The sequence below is a fragment of the Poecilia reticulata genome, linkage group LG19, assembly GCF_000633615.1.
Source record: "Poecilia reticulata strain Guanapo linkage group LG19, Guppy_female_1.0+MT, whole genome shotgun sequence".
In the NCBI taxonomy this organism is placed as follows: domain Eukaryota; kingdom Metazoa; phylum Chordata; class Actinopteri; order Cyprinodontiformes; family Poeciliidae; genus Poecilia; species Poecilia reticulata.
In genome coordinates this window covers 2,447,247-2,466,280 of record NC_024349.1, presented here as the reverse complement: position 1 = coordinate 2,466,280, position 19,034 = coordinate 2,447,247, and the positions used below count along the sequence as shown (strand labels likewise).

Genomic DNA, 19,034 nt, shown 5'->3' with positions numbered 1-19,034 from the left:
AAATTCTCTCAATATTTCATCCACCACTGTTCAAAGAAACCAGGAGAGGGAGAAAAGTCTCCAACGCACGTCAGGCCGTTATCAGCTGCCACCGCCGTTTCTTCTACAGAAACATTTCTGAACATTTTTTGTCTCAGCAAAGACATCCGAGCCTCTGTTATAATTTCAGAAGTTTTCACTACATAATATTTTGGTGTCACCCTCTCAATTTTATGCATTATTGTACAAATAGACCGGCAACAGGAAACAACAGCTTGTCCCAACGCGAGTCTAGAGCGATTTTGAAGCAGATCTAGAGCAAAATGTCAAGCGTGCGACACGTTTTTGATGTGCGGAACGTGTTTGGTGTGAACGCAGCTTTAGTCCCGAACAAAACCGAGTATCAGCCTAAAAGTCCTGAAACAACATGCCGAGCTTTGAACATGTCACAAAAGGTTCAACACATGAACTGACAGCTGACAGGTTGAAGCAACAATCAGAAGAGAAGCCAAAAGGTCCACAGTAACTCTGGAAGAGCTGCACAGATCCGTAGACCAGGTGGGAACATCTGTTGACAACTGTTCGTTGACTTTTGTGGCAGCGCAGTAGGGAACAAACAGAAGGAAGACTGTAGCTGATCATTTTGCCCTACATGCAGAATGTTAGGCACTGTGAAAAAACACTGCATGTTACCCAACTCACACCATAACCAGAGAAAGAAAAAGGGACAGCAGCGCCATGCTGGGGGGAAGCTTTTCTTCAACAGGGACGAGGAAGTGGGTCACAGTTGGTGGGAAGATGGTTGGAGCTAATATAAAGGCTTACTCTAAACCTACAGCATAATAAAAGAGATCACAGTTTTTATTACTTGTAAAAACTTTAAAAAAGATGTAAAAAACATCTAATATTGTCCTTCTACTTTGCAATGCAGAGCTAATTAAACACATTAGAGTTTGTGGCTGCAGTACGATAAAACAAAGGGTATGAATCTTGTTGTGTAGATTTATTGTAGCGCCCTTTAATGCGTGAAGCCTGTCTGGGGGCAACCTTTTCCTTTAATAATTTACTCCTACCAAACATCGATCCGTCTCTTTAAGAGGATCCGGACTGTTTGGGTCACAGAAATGAGTTTTACCTTGAAAGGCGTCTTTCCAATCCTGCAGGTAATAAGTTGAGGGGCTGATATGAGTCATTAATCAGCCGATAACGGTCCAGAATGACATGCAAAAATTATAAAAAAGTTGGGAACGGAGCCACTAACTGCTGCTCATCTGCAGGAAGAGTCTAGAGCCAAGACTTAAGCATTAGACAAAGAGCTCCTATAATGACACACTGAAACTTGGTGATGTGATACAAAAGGATTGATGTCAGTGACGTCTTAGTCACAAGGGACGCCCAAAGATAACTGGGGAAGCTTTAATAACGTGATGAGCAGACAAACCTCGGAGAAATAATTTAATGGTGCAGGGACAGCGGGATGAAAAGTCCAGCGTTACAAGAGCTCTTTTGAAGGAGGAGTAGCTTTAGGCAAAGACATCAGGCCTCCATAACCTCGGTTGACGCTACGCACCAAGACGGCTGTAGAAAACTGAACAAGCATTTCTCTGTTACCAAAATAGAACATTAAAAGAGGAGCAGGATGCTGCAGGAGCCACTTATTCCCAGAGAATGCTCATTTTATATTCCTAGGATAATATCAGATTATTTAACAGGAAAATGTAAAGGTTAGCATGAGATTCTCATTATTCACAAATAGCTTAATAACGGGTTTTATATTAACATTTATTGTTATTGATGCATAGAATTTAGCCCAATATAAAACAAACACCTAGTAAATTCGGCAGCTTTCCAAATATTTAGTATGCAGAATGTAATTTATATTTTCTGTTCTAAATAAAAATGATAAAAAATTTGGATCACAGCTCAGGACCTGTAAGACGAGGCGCTCTGTTATGAATACTTTGTGAAATATTCCATCGTATTTGATGACTGTTGCGAATATTGTGGCATTTTACGAACAAACGAGGAAATAAATCCAGCCTTTGTTTTTCTATTTTTTTTTTTTTTATTACAGCAGCTGCATTGGACCACAACAAAGAGGAGAAATAAGGCTGAGAAACAGGCGAACGACCAACTCAAAACTGACTCGTATTTTGTGCACACGCACCCGTTGCCATGGCAACTGACTTACGACAGCGCTGCGCTAACCGAACAAAATGGTACAGATTATTATTATTATTATTATTATCCATCAGGAACGTCAGCATAAAAAAAAACATGCAGACGTTTCCCTCACAAAGAACAACGCAACGTAAACATTCGGTTAGCTACGGTGTTTTCAAGCTTGATGTTTATTTTGCGATAACGTGTTTAGGGAAAAATGGTTACGTGTCAGACAGCAGGTGTGTGTGTGTGTCGCCTTATTTTAGTGTTAAATGGACGGAAACACACTGAATTACACAGCACATGTACATGTTAAGGTTGTCAAAGTCAAGCTAGCGTAGCTGACCTACTTCCTCGCTATTCAGTAAACGCCTCTGGATGCAGAGAAGTCACGGCTCCATTTGAGGTCATCTTTATGCGATTTTCTAGAATTACACTGGCTGTGTACAGCAACAAGTGGGGGCCAGGCAGGCCTTAAACCCACTGTTGCTTCCACTCCATATTACACCACCTAATATCAGGCTTTCTGATATTAGCCGTTAACAACTAAGAGCAATAAATAAGTTGTTTTACTTTAACTAGGAGCCTGGAAAAGGAAATAAATGGCGTCCCGTTAAGAGAGAGTGTGAAGCATCTGACCCCTGGCTTTGCCCTCAGTGAATATTTCAGGAGCAGAGCTCATTTTTGAAATGTGAATCTGTCAGCGGTGGAGACAGCTTTAGACGTTTGAATCTTTAAACAGAGGAAGCTGTCTGACCGGGCTTCAGCTGGCGTTAGCAGCAAGAAGCAGCAACGCAGCCAGAGACGAGGAAGAGGATGACAGCGTTGTCGTCCGCTGCGGCTCTAATAATATAAAGTTCCTGGAGGCTTTTGAATCTGAGGAGTCTGACAGAAAACTACCATCAGCCAGACAGATGCCTCTCACATCGACACAAAGTAAAGATTTATTTACTGCTGATGAGCAGATGACCCCTGAACACAGAGCAGTAAGAGGGGTTTGAAACAAGCTACCCGGACTGAACCGGACCGCCTAAGTAAAAGTTTGCAGTAATTTTGACAAACCGGCGTCTGCAGATGTGCGGGTTGCCAGCAGTTTCCGCTTTTTGCCTCAGACTGCCAGGTTTGCCATGTGCGGTCTTGTCTGGGGCCTGATGGAATTAGGTTACTGAGCATATGCTTCAGATTTCCATGGCAACAAGGACGGGGAAATCTGGAATCATGTCAGAGGCGGCGCCAACAGGCTAGTTTTTTTCTGTTTCACGCTGCTCTGTTTTCCAAATACAGCCACACTTTAAGACAACTGCTGCTTGCCAAATCTATTCTGGAGACGACCGGGCTGTCCCGGCTAGAACCCGTCTTCGTCAGCCAGGCAATCGGAAAGGAGGACGTACTGAAATAATTTCGACATAAACACCGCCAGTGACCACGCTTGTTGAGCCCAAGTGGACCGGTTTCAATCCAATTAAACGGAGGAGAGCCGGTGGATGGAGCGGCGATAAACAGCGACATTCATCACACCGGGACAGAGCGGGCACCGAGGACCGGCTCCGGAAAGACTCCAGAGTCTCAAGGACATCGGCAGAGAAAGACGCTAGCTGGTAGTTGCTGAAGTAAAGTGAATCAAAGCAGCATTGTTCCCCGAACAATGTGCAGAACTACACTGTGGCGCTTCAATTAAAACACGAGCCAAAGCTAAGAAACACTGCAGCTCTGTGTAATAAGTTGGCTTTCCTCAGGAGTAAACACTCCCTCCACCCCAAAAAAAAATACAAATATGAAAAACACCCCAAGGACTAGAGAGCAAATGCAATCTAGGGTTGGAAAAGCATAAGAGGAAAAAAAAGTTGAGAGAAAATGTTTTATGGAACAATTTATTAGAGAAGAAACTGGAAGAGAGCAGCTGAAAATAAGCCGGGCTCGTAGTGTTCTGTTGTTTCTATATTTCATGCTCTGTCACAGCTCAGCAAAGCTTGCCTAACGTGGTTAGGATCACACAGCGGTGTGTGAACGAGAGCGAGGCAGAGCGGAAAACAGAGCGCTACTGCATCCAACACTCTACATGATGCATGGCTGGGTGTCCCTGTAGGACAGGGGTGTACAAACTTTCTGTCAAAACTTTGGAAAGATTACAATAAAATCAAGCAATTAAACTGTTTGATTTTTTTTTTTTTTTTTGTAGAAAAGTGGCTTAAAATTAAAAGAAATTTCATCTAGTTTTCAACTTTATCCTGTTATAAGACGAAAAAGTTTTGAGTCACTTCCTTTGAAAATGCCATCTGCTATATTTCATCGAGTTTAATAAAGCTTTTACTTTTCAGTAAAGGTTTCTACATAGATGTGATTCTACTTATGAAAAATTTGGTTATGAAAAGACAAATACTTTGCGTTATACTTAACATTTCCTTTTGTAAGAAAATTATCCATCAATCCATTTTTTGGGAGGGTTGCTGGTGCCTCTCCAGCTAACATTCTGGGCGAGAGGCGGGGTCACCTGGACAGGTCGTCAGTTTGTCACAGAGACAAACAACCATGCACACACACACACTCACACCTAGGGTGAATTTATAGAAACCAATTAACCTGACAGTCATGTTTTTGGACTGTGGGAGGAAGCCGGAGTACCCAGAGAAAACCCACCATGCACAGGGAGAACATGCAGAATCAAACCCAGGACCTTCTTGCTGCAAGGCAACAGCTCCACCAACTGTGCCACTGTTATGTGTATTATGTTGGTAATAATTTTATCCTGAATAAAAATAAAAACTTTGCATCTATACCTGTGATGGGCGGGCCAAATTTGTATTGAGAGCCACAGAAAATGACTCCAAGGGCCACAAATGCTTGATTTTCCAAACATGCTTAATGTATATGCATACACTGATGTGCTGAGCGGATTCAGAGTGCAGTCTGACTGCTGACAGGCAGTGGAGTCTGGCAAACAAAGAAAAAGACCTTGATTGAGTGATGCAAAGCCAGTCTGATGACAGGAGCATCCATTTCATTCATAAATCGAGCTGTGGTTGATGGATCTGAGCTTAAACTCCGAGCAAATACAACAAGACCTGTCTGGATGGATTTAAAAAAAAATAATCTTCCTGACCACGACAGGACGGCCTTTACTGTTAAACGTAGAGCAACCCACAAGGCAAGCATTGACAGCAGGAATCAGGAAAGATGAAAGCCCAACTGGAGACGGATGCTGAATAAATAATGACATCCATTGTGGGGAAATGTGATCGGGCTCTCTGAAAATCAATAACTAACAACCAGACCATGATGCCCTGAGTGACTCAGCAACAACTTCAATACACTTCAGGCGGTCGATATAAACTGCCTGCTCTCGTTCGGGGAGACGGGACCAAAAAAAGCAAACGAAATAATAAATAAAAAACAGGAAACGCTTCTAAACAAATCTCTGTGAGGGTGGTCGAGAAGATCTCATTTTCCTCCAGCACCTATTGGAGGAAAATGAGTCCAAAGTGCTGTTTGAGCTGCGAGCTGCACATTCAAAGCTTTCCTCTCTTTCAGTATGTTGACTGGGATTCAGGAAGCAGCCACTGGAACGACGGATTACTGCCATACGCTACTTCTTGTTGAAACAGCAAATCTTTTAATGCAGTAAAACTCAGAAATCCAGTCAATCGAAACGCAACGTCTCTCCAACAAATAGTGTGGCTCCTTAAAGACGCATCGGCCAGTCAATCAGCTGCCGAGTTTGTTCGTAGAAAAAGTTAGAAACTTTTAACCACAGCACAGATAACACAGCAGGTTCATTTGATTGTGAATATGCATGAACATGACATCTTTTCCTTAATGTGCTTATAGTGGTGGTCCTTAAAGAATGGCTACCACCCAGGGCGGCATTGTGTTAAGGGTTCCTGAATATCAGGGGTGTCCCAACTTTTTGCCATATGGGTCAAAATTGTAGTCTGAAAACAAACAACGACCTAATGTCAATCAAATAATATTTACTGTAGATCCAAAACGTGAGGGATTTTTGCTACATGTATCAGGGTCATTGTAGATGGAAAAAAAAAATAGTACATTTTCGCCAAAAACTGAAATTCTGCCATTAGTCTGAGAAATTTTCTAGAAAACTAGTACCACCAATCTTTTCTAATAAGATACTTTTAAAAAGTTTCTGGAATCATTGCTACCGTTTCTCAGCATCAGGACAAACGTAGATTACAGCCAGTGGAAGAGACGGGTCAAACGTGGACTGGATTATTTAGAGATGGACGTGTTTCCAATGGCCATTCATACTTTAAGTAGAAAAACTGCATTAAAGCAGCTCAAAAAGTCAGACAAAAAGACCATCATCCAACTCATTTTCAAATTAGTCCTGGTTTGTTGTTGTTGTTGGTTGTACATTGTTTTTATTGAGCTCTCAGAGGTTAGGTCTATCTGCACAGGCAATCTACTAAAAACCTCCTAAATCGTTGCGAGCGTCATCTAGCTGAGCTGTAGAAGGAGGTGGGATTTTGCTTTCATTAATCCGGCTTAGCCAGATTTTGGGTGCATCATGGCCAAACATCAAAATGAAGGCTTTGATTAGATAAGCTCTGGTGAACCAGTGAGAGGGATCCATGGCAAAGGGAGTTACTGAATCCTTCACTCAAGAGGCTTTGGTCAGAAAGTATTTTTCAAATCAATGGAGGAGACAAAATATTCCACTTTGCACCATAATGTGTCCAAGAAATCCAGGGAAGATACCTCAAAGAAGTTTATATTCTTTGTATCTCTAGCAGACCCGGTTGGGCCGGAGTGCACTCAATAGATGCCATTCTAATAAAAATGTGTGCAAATCTTTGTATATATAATGTCGAGAAAACCCGATTGCAGTCTTTGCATTAACTAAGAACTTAAAATAACGAGAATAAGGTTGTTTGTGTCATTAAAAATCCTGGCAGCGACAGATGTACACAGTTCAATAAGACATATTCACAACTCAATCATGGTGCGTCTTGTTCAGGCATTGGAGCGACAAGACTTGGGATTTTACAGAAGAATGTTAGAATAACAAACAACGATGCTGTGAGCGCTCTGGTGGGGCCAGCTGCACTTTGTCCGAAAAGGGAAAAAGATAAATGAATAAATAAATAAACAACAAATAAAAAGACTACTTCCGGTCGTCTTCTTCGTTATTTTCGACTGTTGATCACGTGATTCGTCAATGCACTCCAGATATCCCACTCCGCCATGACAGATCAACGACAAAAACAACCAATCTGCTTCTAACCAGTCTAAAAACAGACATCTGTAACCTAATATCGCTTCTATATAGTTGATTTCACTTTAAAATGGTCATAGCATGCACAAACAGACATGGATAAAAACCAAACCTGTCATTTTCTTTTATAAATTTTAATGAGGAAAGATACTGCGGCGATGGATAACAGCAGTCAGTCATAATGACGGTCAGCCCTCGGTGTAATCCCGGATTTGCAGCGAAAACTTTTTACAAGGTAAGAAGATTAATGTTCATATACTTTATAAGCAAGTATGATTAGAAAAACATCAAATATTGCATTTTAGAGAAGGTACTAGCCGTTGGTAACCATGGAGACAATGCCGCACCGTCATGTAGCCTAGCATGTATGGAAAAATCTGGTTAGCATCTCGTCTTTTGGACGTGCACCTGTTTATGACGTAGTGATATAAACAATTTGGTGTGAATTCAGGCAAAGTCGGTAATTTGATCAACACGTCATGGGTCGGTTTCCTAAGCTAGCCGTTTCAAACTTGTAAATCCCGCCATCAGGTGTGTTACGTTCACAGGCAAATTATCTCGACTCGAATAAGCAGAAGTCATGAATAAACTGGCAAAAATAACTTGGGGGAAACAATCTCAGTCGCTGTGTTCAATACTCCCGTCCCTCACTTCTGACGTCCATCATGGCGTCTCGAATGATTGAGTGACGTAGCTGCAAAGGGTCAATATGGCTGAAAAGCCACCTCATTGCGCAAAAACTTTTTAAATCCTAAAATAAATTATGGGGAATTTATTTTCGCAATCTCAAACTGCGCAATTTTCTGGTTCATTTAATAGTTCTTACCTGCGCTCTCGGTGCGGCACAGGCTGTTGGTGCTGCCGTGTGATGAAGGTGGTTCCCCACACCGGACTGCTGTGGCTGTTTCTGAGCCAGCCCACAGGGGGCGACGACGGGTAGGAGGTGCTGCCAAAGCCATGGTCCGACTCGGTCTCTGCAGCGAGAGACGAGGCCGAGCTCCCCATCTCCACAGATTTAGGTAAAATAGACCCGGCTTTCTTCCTGATACCTGTTCGCTTCTGTTTTCCCTGCAACACAGAAGTTGACGAGGGATCCAGATCTGAAGCAGGTGGAGCACACCGAGGTCCTCAAACACAGCACAGATTTCCTCCTGGGCTCAGGTACAAACGGGCTGCTCACAAATGTTGGTGATCTGCAGGTAGACGATCCAAAGCCGGATGCATTTCCCAGAGTTCATGCGAAAAGTTCTGAATAGTTGGAGCATTTTTACTGATTCCAGAGGTTGAAATGTAGTTTTTCTGATGCAAAGCCTTGCAATTCTCTGCTTGCATCTTTTAGGCTTGCGACATTCTGCAGCAAATCTTGTACATAGCGTATGATAAGTCCTTGGAAGCGCTTCCTGTCTTCTCTATGAGACATGCTCAGAAAATCAGCGTTAAACACCTGGAATATTTAGGTACATAAATCTGTTTGTTGAGTTTTAACACGACATGCATCTCGAGCGGCTGAAAGTTAGAAGTGAAAGTAGCCTGAAGAATTATTTACAAGGGAAGCTGGAGGAAATTAATGCACTGGATTTCAAGGGAGGGGTTTTGGCAAAACAACAAGTATGCAAATATCCCAGTCTCCCCTTTCAGTCATCCCGGCAGAGGAACAGCTGTTATGGAGATTTAAAAGCAGCATATCAGCTGCATTTCTCTGAAGGAGAACATGTAATGTCACAAATATTTAAAGTGGGGATTCCTTCTGGTTAAAATAAATCAGGGAGTCAAAAAGTTATTTACACCTCAAGAGTTATCCAACAAATTGCCCGAGAGGTTGGGCTGGAGTGGGTGCTGGGTGTCACGCTGCGGTCCTCTGCCAGCTCAACAGCGGGGATTTGATCCTGGTGTTTCTGTCTGAGAGCCGCAGCTTAATTTCTGTCTGATCCCGCAGCCAGGAGCCCAGCCGGTCCAGTTCCTGCAGGCTGGCTCGGGTTGATCTGGACCCGTCTGCCCGTCATCTCTACGAGGCGCAGCGGCTGACGGAGCCGAGAGTCTTTACGGCGAAACTGTCACGGAGGACAAACTTCACAGTGTGCATTTGGATGTAGGGATGATGGGACAGAAGACAACGTATCGACCTGTAATTAGGTGATCAGGAAAGCAGCGCGCCGGTCCACTTTAGCCTTATAATTAACAGCAGTGTTGCTGGCTTTCCGCTCTGCGCCTGCGTCCACGTACCACAGATATACAGATCCCAGAGAAAACCTCTTATCTTCTGCCGGCTTCATTCCTGTCTGCGGGTTTCTCATCTTCGCAAGCCGAGCCTTGCTGTCTTAGATTCGGATTCATCCTCGTTCCCGTCCCGGTTGCTCATCGCGAAACTCCGCTCCGTCCCATAATAACGTCCGAACATCTTAGCCTGCCTTTCTCCAATTCCACATTTCCTCCATCATTTTTAATTCTCCCTCACTGGTCGCAGCCTGAGCGCAGTGGATGCAATCTCCTCCAGCGGATTACTGGAGTGTCAGCAGAGCGCATGCGCACTGGCCTTTGCCAGCAGAGAAAAGCTGCGGGGCTGCGTTCAAGAGATTTAAATAAAAGCTGAACGCCGAGCCAGAGCCTGATGTGAATGGGATCCCAGAGTGGTGGCTTCCAGACACAGGTTGTCCGCAACGAAGGCTCCCACTTCCCAGGAAGAACAGGCTGCACCTCAGAGCCGGTCCGGACCTGAACGGGGCCGTGGGCAGAGTCTGATCAGGGGAACCAATTCCAGTTTCACTCATCGCTGCAACAACCACCTCTGTTAAACTTAATGGTTTATTTATAAATGTTTTTTTTCTTTTCTTTTTACATATCAGATTGATTTGTAAAATTTAGTCGATATTAAAACCTGATATTTTATTTCAGTCTTGTTGTTTGTGGCATGTGGTTAGTCTTGTGGTTCACTGCAGATCTATGAGTTTGGTTGTTTGTTTATCGTTTATCGTCAAAAATGTAGTGAAATACACTGCTCAAAAAAATAAAGGGAACACTTAAACAACACAATATAACTCCAAGTAAATCAAACTTCTGTGAAATCAAACTGTCCACTTAGGAAGCAACACTGATTGACAACAGGGACCCTCGTCGGGTCAATCAGTGTTGCATCCTAAGTGGACAGTTTGATTTCACAGAAGTTTGATTTACTTGGAGTTTTATTGTGTTGTTTAAGTGTTCCCTTTATTTTTTTGAGCAGTATATAATATCAATAAATATTGGTTCTTGGCCACAAGAACAATATTGACCCAATTTTTCATTTCAGTGCATCCACAGATAAATGCAGATAAAATGAGATAAAGGGAAAGTGATTTTATCGCCTGTCAGAGGTCTGCACTTCAGGTAAAGACTTATTAAAAATGTGACAGACAGGAAGTAAAAGTCCAACTTCATAAAGTGCTTCCAGCTAATAATAAGGAAGAAAAGCGTAATGCGGTTTGTCAGTAGCTCATCAGGGTTGTTGTCTCTTCATGCAGACAACCTTCAGCTGCTGGTTCTGCTGCAGGCTTCACGAAAATTCAAGACTTCCTTCATCACTGCCCGAGTAAAAACAGCTTACTTTAATAATCCCACTTATCTGACAGCAAAGAAGATATTCTGATGAATGAATTAAAAATATATAAATAAAGTCTGGACAAGTTTTTTTTCCTCTTTGACTTTATGCCTGGGTCAATATGAGACCAAAAAATAAACGAATAAATAGAGATAAAATAAAATTAAAATATCCTCCCTTTTTAAACAGATGTAGATTTTTACTTTTACTTTTCTATTATTTTTTTTTAATAGAGTAGATCTCTTCTGGACGGACAGACTTTTTATAAGAACATTTCTGCTTTGTTCGTTTTATTCTTTTCATCTTTTATTTTTCTACTTAGTATCTTAAGCGGTTCCTGATTTGTTATATTTTATAAATAGGTCAAAGTTCAATGACAGAAAACCACAATTTTCTGTTTATTCAGCCACTATTGAAAACAGCTGACACAAACTAATGTTAAATTTTAATTGTTTTTTTATTTTTATTCAGCATGTTATAAAAAATGTTGCCCGTTATGTTATGGAGAGATGGTCAACCGTCTTAAAACAAGAGAAAATTCAGGTTTTTAGGAAAATCACTGCATGATCAACACTATAAATCAACTTTATAATCGATAACTTGCGTCCCTAATGTCATTATTTCAACTTTGCATCTCATTAAACAAGCAGCGGCTTAGTTTGCTTCTGCTGTGGGCCGGCACTGCCTCAGCGGTGGGAGGTGCAGCGAAGGGTTAAACGCAGGCAGGACAGTGCAGACACTCATCACTGCTCAACTGTCGCTGCACATTACCGAGAGAAGCCGTCAAACTTTTCCTGTCCTCCGCGCTCTCTCCCACTTCAAGTGTCTCCCTTGGCCTCATTTCTTCGACAAACCCGGCGCTCAACAGCAAATCGAGCACATAATGCACATTCACATCACAAGCCCTCACCAAACCACACGCTTTCCTATGCATCTCTGTAGCCTACAAGGCAGTGAGTCAACAAATGAGTAACCAGTGCTGCTCATTTGCATAAATAGGTGCTGCAGGAGTATCGCCTGGACAAACTGCTAAATCATCGACTCAAACTGGTTTGTCTGGTCTAAAACTTCTGCTGGGAATCCCAGAGAACAAGCTTTACTTATGGGGAAGTACAATGAATAATGTAAAGAGTTGAGAACAGTGTTGACTGTGATCAGAGCACATATTTAACTCATTTTAAGTTGTATACAAAAGTGGTTCAAAATTAAAGTAGCTACAAGTTAAGAGATGGATTATTTTTTTTAAAAAAACTAAAGGTCATTATGAATATTAAAACCAATTTTACTTAAATTAAAGGGAATCATTTGCTGAACAAATACAATGTTTTCTTTTATGAGTTTGTTACAGACTCAGCTGGGATTACATGTTAGAAAAATATACAGAAAACTTTCTTCTGCTTTGATTTTGATGATCCTTTGTGGATAACAAACTGAAGATACGCATTTTTCAGTCTAGGATTAACCAAACTAGTATTTCTCTACGAGTTTGGTCTTGTGTTTTTTTTTTTTTTGTGCCTTTTTTGACTTGTGTAAGTAATGGTTAGAAAATGACTGAAGAATAAAGAAATAAAACTAAGAAATTAAGCACAGGTTGCAACGCTCTGAGGCTGCTGAGATGAGTATCGCTGTAGGCAAATCCTTTCTATTCCTCTAACAAACGACAAAACTTACGCAACAGTATTTGGGCGAAAGAAAATTCTCAAGCACACCCACAATCAGCAGAATTCAAAAATACTTCCATTACTAAATCAGCTGCTTGCACAGTTTATGGGATTAAACATGGCGGGGAGGAAAAAAAAAAAAAAAAATGAAGCAAAGTTAAGCAGCCCTTTGTTACAGGGATGCACCTGTCTGAGAAGCACCTGTCCCCCTGGAAGATGCAGCAGCTGACACCGCCGGTGCCAGAGGGAGCGGTCGGGTTTCATGTCGGTTCTCAGAGGGACGGGAAGCGAGGATGTGAGCTGATTTCATGGTACATTGCAGATTTTTTCACCCAAATACCCTGAGTGACCCAGGACTCTTTTTTCCCCCTTATCTTCCCAGCAGGCCTCCATTCAAGCAGTACAAAGACATTAAAACGCCCGCCTTACATCCGCCGCAAAACTAATTAAGCCTAATTTATTATTTATTTTCAAACAACTGGATTATCTACTTTCAGTTTACATCTATACAATTAAATTCATACATCAACTGTTCACAGAAACTGTTATGAATTTGATAGAAATACCGTTTTTCAAAATCCAGCGAGCATGTTGAATAATTGTTATTGAAGCATTAATATAAATAATTCAGATTTTTCTTAAAAATCAAGATACTTTGTTTAGTTTCACCACGTCATCCAGATAAGCAACTTATCTACCAAACCGGGTTACACAAAACACAACATGCGTGAGCTTCCACACATACCAACACACGTTTAGTAGTAAAATACATATTGAAATATATAGGCCAAATTTAGCTGGATGATAAATTGTCCCAGAAGTTTTTCCGATATACGATAATATTGTTGTTTTGAGACCATTTTCAAGTAATAATACATTCTTACAGATCAATCAACTTTAAATTATGATGAGCATTTAACACTGGAACTGGAAGACTTTTTAAATATGCAAAATAAATAAACGAACCAGAAACAACAAATAAAATGAATTATGAAGTTTCCGTAAACAAAACTGTCCTTCAAAATAAGAGCCGGTTGAGACCAAATCACCAGACTGGAGACTTTTATCACCCAGTTTTTGGTCGAAAAAGAGAAAAAGGATAAATGATGCAAGTGAAAATTATTGAATTTGTTTTCATTTATCATACTACTACATACATTAACAAAATGAATAAAAGTGGACTCCATTACCAAAAAGGCGAGCTCATGGACATTTAAAGAGAAAGTAAATGTCCAGGTGAATAAATGCACTGCTGAAATTGAAATATCAACCTGATATTACCCAAAACATCAAGAAATGCTGAAGCTAAAAACCACTAATCAATTTTGAAAACCATAAACACGCAGAACTTGAATTAATTTCCATATTAGTCATATTCTGTAAATTAGAAAATGAAACTTCTTGAAAATAACCTCTAAACCATCTGCTTGTAATACATTTATAAAAAATGTGTCACTGTATTACATGAACTTTTCAATAACATTCTAATTTGTTCAGTATGACTACAGTGAGAGTGAAAGTGAGGCAAAGAAGAGCAAATGTAGAGGTAAATAAATGCACTTCTATGACATTGACCCCAAAACAGAAACACGTACTGAAGATAAACGGCACTAAAGCTTCATTAATCATTCCTATAATAATACACAACATAAATTCATATAATAACAATGTTATCCAATTTAGCTCGGAGTTACTTGTGGACCGATTCGTCCCTCTGGTACAGGGCTGTAAACTATTTAAGGCACAGCTGATTTTATTAGTGAACAAACTGTAGAGCTGTAAGACTACCACCAACCTCAGCTACAGAGAGCTGCTACAAAGTGTCCAATCCTGCTGAGACGGAGACACCGGGGGGACACTGTAAACAAAGACTCTTTTCAGTCATTCTGCCGACATTACCGATACTCCTCCACAGCCGTTTACTTCCTGAACTCCTCTCCAGTATCCTTTATTCTTACCTGGAGTCGGACAGGGACGAATAATTCCCGTTTTCTCAGTCGTTTCTTCGTTAACTTTTCACAGCCATGGAGACCTTAAGTTCCTCTCCTGCTCGTAATTCGGTCGCTTTAACCCTTCCGGGTTTCAGCTGCGCGCGCCCCGCGGCCGCCTCATACCTCACAGGTTTCGGTCAGGCACGTAAAATGTTTCCGTTTATTTCCACTCCGTCAGGTATTAGCGATAATGATGCGACCGCGTAGGTTTACCTCAATCAGCCCAGGAAGGAAGGGGGAATCTCTACGGAGAAAATACGGACTCGGACGTACGTAAATTGCGTAACTTTGCGGCTACGTGACGCAAGCGTCGGTAAACATTAAGGGGCGCATTTTGTATGTGTTCAGCTACGTCACGTTCCCCGACGTAACGTGGATTGAAGAATGGGAAAATGGCGAAACTCCATTTCCCATGTTGATATTTTAACAAGGATATCCGGGTATGACCTCCGTCGCTCTTATTAACAAATATATTAATTCAGACTCTGTGAAAAAATATTTTATTAAAACATGTGGATTTAATTGCAATCTCATATTGTAAAAGTCTTGTTTGGTTTTATTTTTTTTAAGCATTTTATTGCTTGTAAGTGTATTTGGGCCACCCACATTTCAGACGATGGATGTGTAGCGCCATCTACTGGTAATACATGTGTTTGCATCGTGTGAGGCTGAGTCTACTACACATGTAATATTAAGGCAAATTTATATGTATAGTTCATTTCAGCAACACTGCAATTCAAAGTGCTTTACATAAAGAAAACAAAAAAAAACAGACAAAAATAGTTAATTTGAATGATATAATGGAGAAAAGTAAAGAAAAGTTGGAATACAGATTGAATTATTGATGTTCCATCCATCTTCTTGCACCCTTGTCCCTCAGTGGGGTCGGGAGGGTTGCTGGTGCTCATCTCCAGCTAWCGTTTCGGGCGAGAGGCAGGGTACACCCTGGACAGGTCGCCAGTCTGTCACAGGGCAACACAGAGACACACAGGACACACAACCATGCACACACACACTCATACCTAGGGGCAATTTGATGAGGCCAATTAACCTAACAGTCATGTTTTTGGACTGTGGGAGGAAACCGGAGTACCCGGAGAAAACCCACCATGCACAGGGAGAACATGCAAACTCCATGCAGAAAGACCCCAGGCCGGGAATCGAACCCAGAACCTTCTTGCTGCAAGGCAACAGCTCTACCAACTGCGCCACTGTGCAGCCCTATTGATGTTCCAATTATTATTAATCAAAAGCAAACTATGCAAAACTATGTGATGTGCTCTATTTTCCTAGTTTTAGTCAGAAGGCCAGCAGCAGCATTCTGCATCAGCTGCAGCTGGAGGTTTGACTTTTTAGGAATATTTGTGAAGACTTCCTAAAAAAAATAACTAATGAATGTTGGGACATTTAGTCCTTTAATCCTGGAAATGTTCTTCAGGTGACAGAAGGCCGACTTTGTAGCCATCTTTATGTGGCCTGGACAATGGTTTCCAGCTGTAAAAGGATTATATATAATTAGAACAAACTTAGAATCTAGAGAAACTACTCATGACCTTACATCAACATTTAGTATTAAACTTTTAACATAGGAGAAAAACTCTTGTCAGTTTAAAAAACTGGAACAAACTTAGAAAGTATAGAATCAAACATGAAGAACCAACATCTAGTTTTATCAGAACAAGAATCCAGAGAAAAATACTATAAATTACTAATTACTTATTCTTATTAAACATGGCAACCAATATGTAGTTTTATACTTTTACTTTTCTTTTCTATTAGTTTATTCAGAGAAATTTCTATTAGTTTATAAATTGTGGATTACTTTTCGTTTTTCTTTTTCTTTTGTTATTTTGTTGTTTTCCTTTAATTCATGTGAAGCACATTGAATTGCCTTGTTGCTAAAAATGTAAATAAAATGACATTCCCTTATCCACGGCTCCAACGTCTGTCTGCTTTCTAACGACCAGACAGAGATTTAAAAAGGAGAAGCAAAAGCAAATGAGGCAGCTAAGAAGTGGTGTCATCCAGGACGTGTTACTGTAACGTTTATCTGAATAAACACAAACCTTTCCAAAATGACACCCTGCTTCTGCTTTTCCCACCTGTAAGCCAGAAGCCTTGGCTGCATGGGGACCCATTTGGGTTTTATACTGATTCTTTACGCATCAATGCAAAATAAGTTCTCTCAAGATGAAATGTATCATGTGAAACTGTAGAGAGTCTGGATTACCTTTGCTAATGCCGGTGTCACCCAGGTTGTTTGAACCAGGGGGGTTCGAAGGATTAGGAAGATTTCAGCTGCTTGGATAATGAAACGAAGTCTAACACCCATTAAACTTTAATTGCTGCGGGTTGCAGGCCCTGCATGACATACTGCCGGTACTGGAGACAATAAAACAAAGGGTCAGAGTGAGGGAGCTCTGTGATTAAAGGTGCCATCCAGGTAGATTTGTTTTTCTCCTAGCAAATGACAATAAGCACACAAGGAGGTATTGATTTCAACCACAGGATCAACATTTTTAAAAAGTACTCCCTGTGAAGGTCTGCTTTACGAAATGATTCCATGTATTTTATTGTTGGCTCATTTTTCTGAAGTCCAAGCTGCAACCACAGCTGAATAACTCTGAAGGAGAAATCTGATTTAGAAAAATGTAAATAAAGAAGGAAAAAGCAATAAAAATAAAAATGCATGGGATAAGGGAACTAATATCAATTGTTCTTTTTACTTTATGTTAAAGATCAAATTATTAAACTGAAATGCTATGTTCACTAACTGTCCTTATGTGGTAGGAGTGAGTATTTCCAGTATTTTCTCTTTTGAAAGTACTTTCCCTTATTTGAACTCCTTAAACATCTTGTCCATCTATGTTTGCTTAGAGGTGAAAAAATAATGACAACTTTCAGATGTACAGAAAAAAACAGCGCCTCCTACAGTCACAGTACAAGAAGGTTACAAAATTACGGCTCACTCGAGGTCTTTGTTACATATTTTTATTTCTCTTTATTGGAGATTTTGTTTCTATTAATTTCAATAGCAAAAGAAAATCAAACCAGTCCAAACTCTGGACAGAATGAAATATTTATTCCTCCGCATGACTTCAGAGAAATAAAAATGAATAAATAAATTAGCATTTAAATTTTCAATTTATTATAAGTTGTTGTTCTATCAATTATTTTTTTCTTTTGTTATTTCTGATAACAATTCATATTAATATTAAAGCATGCAAAAGGCGCTAATTTTCTCATACTCTTTGCCAGTCACTTATTATTATTTGTTATTTTAAAAAAAAAGAAAATTAATTTTTGTCCACAAAAAAGGGTTGTATGAATTTAAATGTATTATCTTCCATTTTTGATAAAAAAAAATACCCACATACCAAAACCAGTGTGGACTCTAATGGCGCGACTTTGGGCGCCATAAGAGTCCAGCTGGGCTTGACGTCACGCCCGAGGTAACGACGTTCCAGTTAACGTTAGTTATTTCCTGTACATTTTGAGCAAACTTAAAAATGTTGCCAAAAGAATAAAACAAAGAAAAGAAAACGTACATTAGGCAAATTTCCATCTTCTTGTTTGGAGTAAATCAACTATGCAATTTCGTTAGATGTTGACGCTAAGCATGGCTGCAATAAACCAGACATAGAGTTTCACACATCTCAGGAAAATAAAGAGTCCTGGGTGCTTGGACTTTAAATCTTTCAGTTAAGTTTTGTGACTCGCTATGTCTATAACTATAACAATTTCTCAAATTAATCTTCGTTAAATTATGTTTTACTATTTAGCGCAACGCGTTCCAGCCGGGTGATGATTAATGTCGCACAAAAGATCTCACTTCCGCCTAAGAGTAGCTGACGAATGCTAAGTACTGCTAGCAGCATAACATGTCCAATTTTCCAATTTCAGTCCAGGGATCGGTGGGGATTTTATTGATTGGTGATAATGTCCAGGTTTTCATAATTTTTGTTGGGACAAATAAGCATCCTTAAAATGACTGGAATACAAGGCCTTAGTCCTGGAGCTGCTGGCTAGCGGCTAGTTCGGAGCTAACGGCGGTGAAGTGCGTAGCGGTTGTATCTATACATGAGGAAAATATATACTGGGCTGCTGTATCTAATGTTTATCATGAGTATAGGTTTATGGATGCACCAAAAACACATTTTTATACCTTCCCGGTCACAACAAATGGTTGATGGAGCGCATTGTGGGGCATAGCTGTCATAAGCAGTGGTTCTTAACCTGGGTTCGATCGAACCCCAGGGGTTCGATGAGTCTGTCTCAGGGGTTCGGCGGAGCGTCTGCCGCGGAGGTAAAGACACACTTGTGTAAAGTCGTGATGACGCCCCGCTTTGTCATCACTTGCTGCAGAGGATCACGTTGCATTGCTGAGCCAATCAGAGGATCACGTTACATTGCTGAGCCAATCAGAGGATCACGTT

General features: G+C 40.6%; 1 protein-coding gene and 3 long non-coding RNA genes across 10 annotated transcripts in view; 2 read left to right on the top strand and 2 right to left on the bottom strand.

The window, feature by feature from the left end:
* capn15 (calpain 15) overlaps window positions 1–14,864 on the bottom strand; it is a 54,589-nt gene extending 39,725 nt beyond the window's left edge. The window contains exons 1-2 of one of the 3 annotated variants that reach the window (XM_008436407.2): window positions 14,566–14,864; window positions 14,403–14,465 (exon numbers count right to left, since the gene is read on the bottom strand). Coding sequence is in view for 1 of the 3 variants with exons in the window: in XM_008436405.2 (XP_008434627.1) it covers window positions 8,199–8,377 (179 nt within the window). In the remaining 2 variants the exon portion in view is untranslated. Of the gene's footprint in view, window positions 1–8,198; window positions 8,457–14,402; window positions 14,466–14,565 lie in introns of those variants that run through there. The other 2 variants (XM_008436406.2, XM_008436405.2) reach the window with 2 other exon arrangements.
* LOC103481114 (uncharacterized) lies at window positions 7,317–11,021 on the top strand. 4 transcript variants are annotated; one of them, XR_536228.1, is made up of 5 exons: window positions 7,317–7,607; window positions 8,221–8,308; window positions 8,452–8,533; window positions 10,659–10,735; window positions 10,870–11,021. It is a non-coding gene; the product is annotated as an uncharacterized LOC103481114 (long non-coding RNA). The 4 variants fall into 4 exon arrangements; XR_536227.1 differs by having other exon boundaries at window positions 8,192–8,308; window positions 8,452–8,829; XR_536226.1 differs by having other exon boundaries at window positions 8,192–8,315.
* LOC103481115 (uncharacterized) lies at window positions 12,822–13,053 on the top strand. Its single transcript, XR_536230.1, has 2 exons — window positions 12,822–12,902; window positions 12,993–13,053. It is a non-coding gene; the product is annotated as an uncharacterized LOC103481115 (long non-coding RNA).
* A 971-nt stretch (window positions 14,865–15,835) lies between the features above and the next one.
* LOC103481116 (uncharacterized) overlaps window positions 15,836–19,034 on the bottom strand; it is a 5,950-nt gene continuing 2,751 nt past the window's right edge. Inside the window, exons 3-4 of one of the 2 annotated variants that reach the window (XR_001777632.1) lie at window positions 16,829–16,980; window positions 15,836–16,092 (exon numbers count right to left, since the gene is read on the bottom strand). This is a non-coding gene — a long non-coding RNA (uncharacterized LOC103481116). The remainder of the gene's footprint in view (window positions 16,093–16,828; window positions 16,981–19,034) is intronic. The other variant, XR_001777633.1, reaches the window with a different exon arrangement.